Source organism: Leptinotarsa decemlineata, unplaced genomic scaffold (assembly GCF_025532065.1).
Source record: "Leptinotarsa decemlineata unplaced genomic scaffold, Ldec_3_MD MMD2_tig00003335_RagTag_RagTag, whole genome shotgun sequence".
Lineage (NCBI taxonomy): Eukaryota > Metazoa > Arthropoda > Insecta > Coleoptera > Chrysomelidae > Leptinotarsa > Leptinotarsa decemlineata.
The window spans coordinates 2,634,617-2,648,515 of NW_027412587.1; the positions used below are offsets into that span (position 1 = coordinate 2,634,617).

The 13,899-nt window shown below is 34.5% G+C and overlaps 1 protein-coding gene across 1 annotated transcript; it reads left to right on the top strand.

The window, feature by feature from the left end:
• The first annotated feature begins 11,331 nt into the window (after positions 1-11,331).
• On the top strand, positions 11,332-13,149 carry LOC141483352 (general transcription factor II-I repeat domain-containing protein 2B-like). The gene is made up of 2 exons (XM_074177890.1): positions 11,332-12,676; positions 12,755-13,149. The coding sequence occupies exons 1-2, from the start codon at positions 11,332-11,334 to the stop codon at positions 13,147-13,149; spliced, it is 1,740 nt and encodes a 579-aa protein (XP_074033991.1).
• The last annotated feature ends 750 nt before the right edge of the window (positions 13,150-13,899 follow it).

Here is a 13,899-nt window from a genome sequence, read left to right on the forward strand (position 1 = left end):
GAACATCACTTGCAACCTTGATAGTCTGGAACATCGAGGAACGGTTGGGGATTTGTCTCTCTTCTATAGATACTTTCATGGGAAGTGTTCAATTGACTTGGTACATTTGATCCCTTGAGAAATACGCAACGGACTGTGGCTCCTCATCGTTTTGAGATTCAACTCAGTATATCTCAAACTTCACTTTTTGCATTTATAGCACTGCGTTTATGTAGAATAAACTGCCTGAGAACATTTTTTCCAAATAGATTTAATCTCCTGCGATTTAAATCCAATGTGAATCGCTGATTTCGCACAGACATCGCTCTTAGAGCATCTTGAGGATTTTCCTGTAGTGCTTGTGTTTTGACCTTGAAAAAACGCCAGAGGTACTAGTTCTACCTATTATTCTGTGGATCTCTTAGAGTGCAAATGAGTTGATATTTCTGAATATTAGACCTGTTCAACAACCTTTGCTGTTACTGATCATGGTGGCTAGTATTAAATATGCCTCAACTAAAGTTTGTAATGCACTTTATTTTTGAAATCGTAAAAATCTGAAAATCGTTCAGACTCTTAGATTTTTGAGAATGTTGGATGGATTTTTGCTTCCACCAAAATTCAATATACAGGGTGTAACTAAATAAGTGTAAAACAATTAAGGAGGTGATTCCTCATCGAAAAAAAGATCTTTCATATAAAGAAATTTCATTGGAGCATCCCGTGTTAAGATACAGCTCCTTAAAGGGGGTACATAAAATTTGTATAACAATTTTTTTCACAAGCACTAAAAAAGTTACAATATTGAAATTAACCTGACGTTTTGTACTACCAAAAAGACACTTAGCCAGAAATTTATTTGGTTTATCCCATGGTTGTAAGGGGTGGAAAACGCAACCCCTAAAATTCATTTCCAATGTAACTCTTTGTCTTATTATTTGTGTACCATTTGAAAATTTATTTCCGATAGCCTGTTTCATTCTAAACAAAAAATGTCTCTTGGGTTTTTTGCCCAAAATAAACCAGTTCACAGCAAAAAATTATTTCCTATGAATCACAATATTGTTTAGAAAATGAAACTTTCAAGGACCGCAAAATTTGATTGTAGCAACAAACGCCATAAATGCCTTATTCGTTTTGCAGAAATCTGTATAATGAGCAAATTTATTCAAGTACCCAACAGTTTACAAAACCGCAACACGTGTTTCGTTATACACTAATTATCTCAGGCGTATTCATACTTACTGAATTCTACCTAATTTGTTCCATATATAACAATTTGAATTACATGACCTTCTACCTATTTAATGACTAATAATATTACCATAGTTTAGATATGAATCAATTGAAAATTCAAGAATTAAAAAATATTCTACCTACTTAACGACTAATAGTTTCACCAAAGTTCGGGTATGAATTCATTGATAGTTATGAAAAAAACATATATTCATTAAATGGACATGTAATAAAATAATTTCCAATTTCCACATTAAAAAACAGATTCAACAGAGTGGGAGAATTTAATTCTATTTGGTCATTCCGTAAATTTCGGAACACCCCAATAGACTGAGTTTCAAACCTTTCTCTTCCAAATGGTACGGGGTACGGTAAATGTGTCGCAGATAGTCACAGGTTATTTGCTCCTGCCTTAAAACGAGTTGATTACTAAGTAAAAAACCTTGAAAAGTGATCAAATTTACGGAAATCAGTCTAGTTAAGTGTATTCTATGGTTACAAAATCTCAAAAGAAATGTCGAACAAAAGGAACAAACTAGAATTACATAATATCATCAAAGAAAGAATTAGTAAATTATTCGCGAGTGAGGAATTCATCAATAAAATAACAAAAATCATCACTGATAAAATCGATAAAAAAATACAGGAACTTGAAGATACAGTAAACAGTATGAATGCGAGGATAAATGGTCTGGAACAAAAAATGTCGTATTTCGAGCAACTGAAAAAAATCAACAATATCTGTATATACGGGGTACCCGAACAATCAGAGGAAGACTTAAACTCACAGTTACTGCAGATTCTTAATCAGAATAGCGATACACCTCTCAAGAAAGAAGACATCCCAACAGCCTTCAGTGTGGGAAAACAGGTCCAACAACTCAAATTTTACGAATTTGAACATAAAATGCTATTCATGAGAAATTTTGGAAAACTAAAAGGTAAAAGAATCTTTGTTGCTGAGGGCCTTACTAAGATGCGCAAAGCTCTTCTGTTTTACGCTTAGTTAGCTTTTGAAGAATCAGTGGTGTGGACTTTTAAAGGGCAAATTTACACAAAAATAAATGGAGTTAAGGTCATAATTAATAACAACTTCGATATCGCTAAGTACCTACCATGATGTTCAATAACTGCTAGCTTTAGTCTCACGAAACTAATCAACTTACCAGTGGCTAGGAGCAAAACTACTTGGATACTACTTGATACATTACTTGCACTGATACAGAATATATTCAAATTGGTTCAGCTAGATATTTCAATAATAATAATTTCCTTTCCTCTTATTCATATAGCTTTTTTTCTCTATATACATATTATTTTCTTTTCAATTTCTGTTTTGTATCAAGTTGGGTGATCGACTACTTGTACGAGCTCAATAATTATGAGAAGAGAGAGACTTTGGTATTTGGAAATATTGAAGATAACATACAAAAATTCTCTGGTAATGAATGTTTTAATATAGTTGACTTCCAGATAAGAAGTTTGGGAAAAAACTTCGATGAGTTTTTGTAGAATATTGAGACATTCAACATTAACAATTTGATGGTCATTATTCTTTCTGAAACATGGTCTCTTCGAAATGCATATGATTTCAAGATTCCATTTCAACCAAAATGACGGGGTTATCGTATATGTTAAAAGTACTATTGACTATATTACCACAATAAAACATTTTACCGAAGTCAAACTCTTAGAAGTAGAATATACGTGGAACAATATCTCTTTTATTAGTACAGCTTGCTACCGCCCTCATTCTAGTAACCTGATCCATGGTTGATCATGTCTCCCTGCCGGTTTGCCTCGTTTTGCCAATATAAAGTTTCGAACAAAAACCACGACGTCAACTTATTTGCTCCTGATCTATCTGACACTAAAGTTCTGTCTTAATTGTTTTTAATGAATTTGCCTAAATTATCTGTAAGCCTTGTTCAAGTCATTCTTTTTCAAAAAGCAAGGGATATTATTGGTTGGTGAAGTATGTCGATGTCCTGTGATGCTTCCTATCGTTTGATGAAATGGAATGGATGGTTTGTTTTTGTCTAGTTTTTCGGAAAGAATGGAGTCAATAATATCTACCTTGTAAACGTTGTTTGACAAAACTCCGTTCTCTTTGAAAATTACTTTCTGACAGTATACCATTGAACGGTAGTACTATGTGGGATGTGTCGAAGAATTATGTATGACAATGTCTCTGTATTGAATGGCTTGTGAAAAATCGCGGAATAATAATCATGTTCATTATCAATTTTAGTGATAGTCAAACACGTTTTGCGGTTTTGTAAACAATTCAGTGAAAATCTCCCAATCAAGTGTTACTTGAAGACGTTATGGATTTTCATCCAGTACCGGCCAGTTTCATTTCATATAATAAGCAAATAGAAAAAATCGTCTATAATGCTCATTACAAAACTGACCGTTCTGTATATTTTCCTCCGTTTTCATTTCGCTGTTCACTGTTTCGTTCACGGATGCATCGATCAAGAAGCCGTCCAGTCTACTTCGTCCAGATAACCCGTTGCAGATAGCCTTCGGTGTTACAAATAATCGAAGTGACCCAGCGGTCACTATTACTCATGGTGGATTGTTCACGCATTCCTATTGTAGGAAAAGGCGTCACATATACTCGGCAATTGTGTGAAATAATTGCACGTAAGACGGCCGGTAAAGTATTTTCACATCGATACTTCAAACAAGAAAACCTGAAAATATCGAAGATATTGCAACACCTGTTGAACACCTCAACACACTAGTAGTTGGCGCAACCAAATTTTTCAAAAATTTTAAGGCTTCATTACTTGCAGGGTATTGGTTGGATTCCACTGATTTTTAACAGATACATAAAAACGGCTACCTTGAAATGGTGAAAAAATGTGATCTCTAATAACTTTTTTATTTTCAGCCCTATTTTGATTTGATTTTCAATAGATGAAAGGAAATTTATCGCAAATCAAACAATTTTCCAATAAAAACAGGTTTAGGAGAGTCGTGTTAAAGATACTGTCCGCGAGCTGCATCCGGCCTCCGGGACATATCATTACGACCGGCGATTGCAAGGTGTCACAGAAAGAAGCGCTTGCCTAGACAAGCTAGAGAGTGTTAGTTACCTATTTAGTTCTAGTACCTAAACAACTAAATCATACCCTATTATTTTTGTTGGGAACAATAGAGTCTTTCACGCGTTTCGAGTCTAGACTAGAACCTTCCTTATCGATATAAAATGAGTGCGTCAGCGCGACGTGAGTCTTTTGAAACGAGTAATCGAAGCGATACGGTCGGAGAAGGGTTCCATATTTGTTACAATTTTGGCATAAAGTCATTTAAAATCATTTGGCACAGTGAATCAAAGATAATTTCCACGAATAATACCAGACATCAATGAGCTTGACAAAAACAAGAGAAGTCAAGTATCTGAATCCATGGGCTCAAAATGATTCCCCTCTTTTATAACTTTGATATGCCAACGAAGGCTCAGGATGTGGAGTGTACTCCAGGTCACTAAGCCTAAGGATTAAGTGGGGAATGGGAAAAATACCAGCGTAGTTCAAACAAACTGTCTGGTATCTAAATCGCCACAAGAGAAATATGTAGGAATGGAATTTCTGGCAAAAACATAACAATCTGCACTGATAGCAAACAAGCCCTATAAGCCTTGAACAGACAACGTGATACCTCAGGGCTAGTACTACAGTGCCACCAAGATTTAACCAAAGCCTCGGTAGATAATAACATTATCCTGAGGTGGATTAAAGGACACGACAGGAGTAAAGGTAATCACATTGCCTACTCTTTAGCCAAGGAAGCGGCTGGACTAATAATTTAAGGACCCAGTGGCACCTACGGCCTGATGACTTCGACAATTGCGGAACTAGCCAAACGTCACACCCATGCTCAATCCCTAAAGAGATGGGATGAAATCAAAGGATGCCGCACCCTGGGAAGCTGGCGCCGAAGACATATCTGGCGATGACCAGGAAAAATCTACGCTCAACAGTTGCATGAGGACACATTTATAGGGTACCTCATAATGCCAGTGTTGTGTCCTGTTTTTGTTTCTTAAGGGTCATCTGACTTGTTCATTTCTTTCGGATCTCCGCAAAATACTCGTGAGCTTATTGCGTTTCATCTCCTTTCTTTTCATGACACCAATTCTAATAATCTCTTTCTCAGTACTTTCTCAGTAGTAGTTTATAGAGATCCTTTGTCGAATATTCGTCATATTTTTCTGAACATGATTTGGTCTGTCCATAAATTGCATGACTATCGCTATCCAGTTCGCATTTACATAAAGCATGACGAGCCATGTCCCTTCGTTGCACTGCCTGCAGTCAAGGTCTCCTATTTTCGCTAATCTCTACTGAAGTAGTTCCTCATTCAAGCGGTCCTTCATGAAGCTTTTTCCACGTGCGTTACCAGATGAATCATATCTGTCCTGACACCTAGTAAAGGGTCAATCTATTCCGGCCTATCATTTTCTTCAGTTCCTCATGAACTAATCTCGATGTACATAACTGATACCTGTTGGTAGTCTACTAGCTCTTGGATTTCCTCCCTTTAATCTTCGACGAACTGACATGCGTTACGTCATTATATGATATGTTTTGCTAACAGGTTGGAAATTATTGCATATATTTTGCAACTGAATAAATCGATCATGAATACTCATTATCATGTTCACACGAGCAATATTGTAACATTTATTATAACAACGGAGTTCTAACAACAAATCAAGCGAATCTACTCCTTTACCTTCATAAAACCTGTCACTGATTGCCGAGGGTTGATGATTAATTTATCAAATTTCAATTTTATAAACTTTGGTACAATCCTCAACATTTATGATATTTTATTCAGATATAATTTTAACTGACTATGATCTTGATAATTTCAATATTCTCATAGCTCTCCATTATAAGTATTTTCAGATTGTGGATGGTAAAAACTACCCTGAAATGGTCTAAAACATATTTTCTCATCTTGTCAATGAGATATTCAAAACCTTAAATTGAAAATTTCAAGATGCTTCAAATATTACAGATTCATTATCTCGTATTTATTCATCTCATTGCATTGAATAGCTTCAATACATCTCACCTAATTTAAATAAATTTGTATTCTTATTTTCAATACATTAATTAACACCTGATTAATCATGGTGTTCCAATTTTGTTTAGTTGTTTCCATCTCCCTGTCACATTAGTGTTCACCTTTCGTTTTCAAAAGTAAAATTGAACATTTTTTACATCGATTATAAAATTATATCCTTTTGCGTTTTTTTATTTTCCACTATCAAATTATCCATTTTGATAACAAATCAACTTTATAACACTGTACAGTATTTTTATGACACTGAATAGTTACACCCGTTAAGTGTTTACACGACTCAAAGAATCCATCCATTTAATAATTCCAATCATATCTCCAAAAAGAGATCTAATTGGAATTATAGCGTTATTGAATCGATTAATATCGATGTTAACACAGCTGTTAACATTGGTTTTAGCAACATCAGCTGCTGAAAATCCTCTTTCAAGATGCCATATAAACGTGGTCATCAAAAATGCTTCTAAATAATCATATACAAACTCTTCTATAAGTAATATGTCTCATACCTCATACCTCTGTTGTCCAATCATTTCCGGAACAGCAACAACACCGATGCATATCTTTTACTTTTGCTATTCTCAACAACAGCAGTCATTCGTATACCTTGTTCTGGTGGACTTTGTCGATTCGTTACAAAAAGTTGCAAAGATATTCCAAAAAATAATGTTTCCCAAAGTAGTCACAGAACTCACAAATCGACATTAATTCATAACTGTCACTTGATTTTCCCTTTTGATTCAAAAAAATAATTTTGATATTAGATGTCATTTCAAACGACAGCTATGTAGAATGTATCTTTCAGTCCAATTAAGATGAAGACAGTATTCAAAAAGCACCTCGTGAAAGGTAGTATACTCCTCAAATTGATCAAAATATTTATCTCACTCAAGTTTATACTCGAACCCACAGAGCGTTTTGAAAATAACGTGAAAAATCTCGTAATTTTTATTTTTAAATAAAACAGACCACGCTCCTGACATTTTTGAGTATCAAAATGTTAAAGAATTATTGAGTATTTTAACATTTCATAATTTGAAAAAATATAAAAATTGTGGATAACTTCATACAGCTGTGGAAAGGGCATATTTTGCGTGAATTCAAATTATTTTTCACGAAGAAAAATGTTCTATCCATCAGTAACTTATCTTCTGAAAAAAGAGCCAAAAATCATAGATACTAATCTGAACGTTTCGGAGGCTGAAATCTGCATCCCTTCAGAATTGGAGAAAATTTGCTGGTTGGCTTCATTTTCAAATGTTCTCGACAGATGAAGGAGTTTTGAAATGTTGTTGAGTCACTTCTGAAACTTTATACATATCTTTCTTCAAGACAGATAGCCAAGACCGATTCATTCCGAAAAAGCTGTTCGAAATATACTTCTCTCCAGACTTGAGAATACGAGTACGACACTAACATTCCTGCCAACTTTAGGCCTACTTCTTACCTACTCTTGCTAAAATCGGAAAAACTTGTTAAACAAAGAATTTTGATGTTTGTGAATAAGCATAATATTATTAGTAGCAGTCACTTTGAGTTTCAGAGTTTGAAAAACACGGAAGATGTTTTGTTTCATCAACTGGAAAACGTGTATCTCAATTCAAAATAGTCGTGAAATAGCAGCGGCAGTTTTTTTCGATCTTTCAAAAGCTTTCGATTGCGTGGATCATGACATTCTGCTGCAAAAACTAGAAGTGTATGGCTTTAGAGATATATCTTTGAAATTGTTCAGATCATACCTGTCAGTACGTACTCAGAAAGTGAAATCCCGGACAACATATCCCATCTCCAGACAGATACTTGTAGTGTTCCACAAGGATCGGTTCTACGCCCAATTATGTTCTTGCTATATATTAACGACCTAGCCCCATTAATATAACCGCAGAAATAACCAAATTCGCTGATGACACCACATTTTTTTTGGCATTGCAAGAACGAAAGGGAACTGCAGGATTTGATCAACATGGATAATATGAATTGAAGGGGTTACATTTTTTAGGAGTGATTAATTTTTGGGAAAGAAAGTTTTTGGCTTTCTACTACTCCATCTTGATACAAAAAAAAAGTATCTTTTGTATAATTCAGTGTTTCGAAAGAATTTTTTCTTTCGTATAATTCAATGTTTATATGAAAGTAGCTGTTTCAGGAGGACTTTCTTTCAGTTTGTGTCAGAAAGTTACTTCTTTGCATGATCTATACATCCATGTATAAAGTTACTTCCTTCCTTTCTTTGGAAGACTCCCTCATCCTTCTTTTTTTTGTATCAAGATGGAGTAGTAGAAAGCCAAAAACTTTCTTTCCCAAAAATGGATAATATGAAAATGAAAGACTGGTGGGATGCTAGTCTCTTGTCATATATTATTCTAAAAACTAGCATCATCACCCTCAAATGCCCCACACAAGATATCTACCTGGGTACTCAATTAATAGAAAAGAATATGCCAGCAAAATTTCTGGGATGACAAATTGATAAAAATTTGGATTTTGAAGGTCACATAAATAACCTATGTAAAAAAATATCATCAGGATGCTTTGCAGTCAGAGTATTAGCTAATGAATTCGGCATTAATATGGCAAAAAATGTGTACTTTGCTCTCATCAATTCCCATCTGAGATATGGTATCTGTTTTTGGGGAACGTGTTGCCAATACATGTTTGACAGGGTGTTTGTACTACAAAAAAGAGGAGTTTGAAATATGTGTAGAGTTGGATTCAGGGATTCCTGTCGACCTTTATTCAGAAAGCATGAAATCTTGACATTGCCTTCCACACTCATATTGAAAATGTTATGTCTGATGCAAAAAAAATACAGGACGGAAATTTTCATTTCACCACGACGAAATACCAGAAATAAGCTCAATATAGGTTTACCGATTCCAATATCATCAAAAATAGGAAGGTCTTTCATATATAATGGAAAAACAATGTTTAACCATTTGCCAATTGAGATTAAAGGCATAACATGTACCACTAAATTTAGCAAGTCTTTAAAAAAGCTTCTGATTTCAAAGGCCTTTTATTCTTCAGAGGAATTCTATTCAGACAGAAATTTAAATTATATAAACAATTAATTTTAATTGTGTTTCAGTACCTACTGGTATTTAAACTATGTGACTTTTTTAACTTTTTGTTTCATTCTAACATTTTTACATTTATGAGTTGCATGAGAATATTCATTATTATTATTATTTATTTCAATATGTAGCATATATATTATGACATTCTGACTACTTTTTAACCCCAAAATTCTGAAATCACCTAATGTTCAAATATTACTTTTAACTTGTATAACTCATATATTCTTTGAAATAATAAGACTTTGACAATGATATTTTATCTTCGACAATATCTTTTAAGTTGTGTATCTTATATGTCTTAGAATAGTAATACTTTAACAATGAGATTTCTTCTTCGACAATAAAGTACATTTTGATTTGATTTATACGATGATTGAGTTTACGTCTCATGCGTCTCTCTCCTTCAACTCAAAAATCTAATGGAGTTTCGACGTAACACACACTGTATATTGACCAGTACTTAGAGAGAAAGTTTAAAGTTTGGAAACACTATTCGATTCAAATAAAAATCTTTAGTTTAAAATCTATCATCTCTTCCAATTCCTTCAACAAATATCATTAACAAGATTCAGAGACTCCCTATCAATGATAATATACTGAGATCTACTATACTGTTCTTGTGATATGAGATATATCTGTGTTTGGTTTTAATTTTCGCCCGTCTGTCAAAAGCCTTTGTTGAAATTTTTGACTCTACCCTTCCAAATGCACACATAAAATTTGTATGTTTATAAAATAAATTGTAGCACCCCACCTAATCTACATACGATATTCAGAGGCAATAAAAATACTTTTAGGGTGAAGGGAGCGATATACGTACATTTCCCCATTTAACATACAAGGTTGTTCGAATTTGACTGTGAATGTCAGAATTTAAACGCATAATAATATTTTGTATCACCTACTTGTATGTCTACTGTCTAATGAATTAATCTACCTGAAATGGTCAGGTATGAAAGAAATCATTAACTATATGAATAAATTAAATTTTTTGAAAGTACCATAAATATTCTTGACTTTTCTTACCTGGTAATAAACAGATTTAATAATTGTGAATTATTCAGTTCAGTTTGATCGTCCATAAGAGTTTTAATTATTTTCATAGTTTCCAACAGGTTAAGTTTTAAACCTTTCTTCTGGAAATGAAGGGGCTTGAATTCCTGATTGAACTCATTCTGTGATTAAATAAGTAGCATATGTGGAGTTCATTTTTCTATTCTGTAAACTATGTCTGTGTTCCTTTATGTGCGTTTCTGCGTTCCTTCAGTTTGACCTATATAAGGACATGACCCACACATGACTGAAAGTGCACTTTTGTCTTTGTTATTCTCAATGTGCATGCCTATGTTGTTATTGGTTCTGAAAGCAATATTTACACCTTTATTGTGCAGAAAATTTGAAATATTCGTACTTACTGGGTTGGTCTAAATAGGTTAAGGTTCTACAACTTTTATCCTCATCTATTCGAATTTGGTAAACTTTTTTCAAAGCTTGGCTGTATAATTTTTTTGATAATAGAGAATGTATTAGACCAGGGTTGTCCAACTGGCGGCCCGCGGGCCGCATCCGGCCCGCGAGGCTATTTGTTGTGGCCCACGTAAGATTTTCGAAAAGCATATATTTTCTTTAAATGCTGCCACTGTGAAAAAAGATTTTTTAATTTATATTTCATGGTTTAGCAGTGTTTTTACATCACAAGTACTGTACCGCGTGCCGCTTTGCGGACGTGTAACGAACACAATCGTCCTCCACCACTATGAGAACTGCACTGATTACTGCGCATCACAGTTCACGCAGGCTACACCTCCCACCTCCCACTGCTTACCATCCGTCGCCAGGCACCATCGTGCGACTGACACGTATTCTAGTCGGCTAATCTATTACGTTGCTAGTGAACAGTGCTTGATTAATTCTTTGTTTAGATTCCTCTTATACAATAATGAGTGTAAAACCAATAAAACGGAAAATTGATAGTGAGAACAGAATTTACAAAGAAAGTTGGGAGAGTGATTACTTGATTGCTAACAATAATGGAAAGTTGCAGTGCTTAGTGTGCATGAATGTAGTTTCAGTGCCTAAAGAATATAATGTGAGAAGACATTACACAACAGTGCATGAAAATAAGTATGCTACGTACACAAATGAAAGTCGGCGTGCCCTAGTTGCAGATTTGAAGAAAAAGCTTAAACAGCAAACTGGTATGTTCAGTAAAATATTACACTCTCAAACGCATTCTTTGCATGCATCTTATGCCGTGTCGCTTGAGCTGGCAAAGGCAAAAAAACCTTTCACTGATGGCAATTTGATAAAAAAATGTGCTGTTGAAATGGCCAAAGCTTTCGGTGATTCTAAAATGGCGGAGAAATTTGAATCAGTGCCACTTTCACATCAAACCATACAAAGAAGGATTGTTGCTATGGGTGAGCAAGTAGAAAAATCTATGCTTAGCCTGGTTAAGAAAAGTTCATATTTCTCACTTTGTTTGGATGAAAGCACTGATCAAACCGATATTAGTCAGCTGTTAATATTTGTGCGCACTACTTTTGATGATTTTACCAGTAAAGAGGAGTTATTTGATATTTGTCCTCTTTATGGAAGAACAAAAGGAAAAGACATCTATGAGGCTGTGAAGAAAACAGTTGACAGAATTGGAGGCTTTGATAAATGTTCAGCCATAGCAACAGATGGGGCCCCATCAATGACAGGTAAAAAAATTGGATTAGTGGGTCTGCTTCGAGAGAATGGTGTCACTTGCCCAACAATTCATTGTATTATACATCAGGGAGCTTTATGTGGAAAATCAGTCAAGGAAGATCAAGTTTTCCAAACCGTGATTAAGATTATAAATATGATTAGAGGTGGAAATCGATCTCTTTTACACAGGCAACTTAAGCAGTTTTTAGTGGAAACAGAGGCTGAGTATGGAGACTTGCTAATGTACAACCATGTAAGGTGGCTGAGTGCAGGAAAGTGCATGGAACGATTTTTTGCCATAAGAAAGGAAATCCCTGCATTCCTCAACAAATACGTTTCATCTGACACAACTGAACTGGAAGAGAAGTTTAAGGATCCAGAATTCTTAAGACAGTTAGCATTTATAACAGATCTGACTAATCATCTTAACAAGTTAAACTTGAGTCTCCAAGGAAGAAACCAGACGGTTTCAGATTTGATCGGAATGATAAACGGATTCCGGAATAAGCTGAACGTGTTTAAACGTGCTTTGGAAAAGAACAACCTGACACACTTCCCTAGCTGTCTGCAAATAGCAGAAGAATTCAACGGTGAGGAAAATATTGAGTTTTCATCCTGCATTTCACAAATTGAACAAGTTATTGATGAATTCAATACAAGATTTGAAGAAATTGAAAGTCTTAAAAGCAGTGTACTACTTTATAATAACCCTCTTGGAGCAACCATTGATGATCAACCACCCAACTTACAGCTTGAGTTATGTGATCTTCAAGCAGACATGTACCTAATCACCAAACAAGAAAAGGGACCTGAATTTTTCAAATTACTGCCAAAGGAGAAATTCCCAAACCTGCGAGATTTTGGACTGAAAATGACGTCAATGTTCGGAAGCACATATACATGTGAAAGTGCCTTTTCCTCCATGAAATACATTAAAAACAAAAACAGAAGCAACCTAACCGATTTTTCCTTACTTCATCTTATGAGACTGTCTACAACTGAACTGGAGGTGGACATTTCCTCATTGGTGGATGAAGCCGATCGACCACAGTCCTCACACTAATTGATACATCTTTTTCGTTGCTTTTGCAATGTTTGTCTTCATTATTAAAAAGTGTTATCAATAAATTTTCCGTTTATCAAAAAATGTATTTGTTGAGCAATAAAAGAAATAATACTCTTTTTTGTTTTAATTATTTTTATACCTCACTTTATTTTGTTATTACTTGTTACAAAATTATTATATGGCCCGCGACAACATCAAAGGTTTTAGTTTTGGCCCTTGAGGCATTGCAAGTTGGACACCCCTGTATTAGACTGTAATCCAATACACTCTCCACTTTTGCCACTCATCTATTAACAGAGTGACATGAGTTCAATCATGAATTCAAGCCCCCATTTTCAAAAAACTTAACCTGTTGGAGAGTATGGAAATAAACAAATTTAAAAAGTTCCAATATCTTATGGACGATCAAACTGAACTGAATAATTCGCCATTTTCGGAAATATAATTTATTCACATAGTTATTGAATATATACCTGACCTTTTCAGGTAGACTCATCCATTAAAAAGTAGGCAAATGAGTAGGTAATATATTGGAGCAAAAAATAGTTGTAATTCAGAAGTAACTTATTATTAACGCTTGAGAAAATTATTGTTTAGCGAAACACGTGTCGCGGTCCTAGTAAAACCCTTTATAGTGAAATTCATACAATAAACTATATTATTGAGTTTTTTTACAAAAAATGTGTTTTATAATTTCAACAATAATGAACGTTAGTTACTATTGACATCATATTGTTTGTAAACATT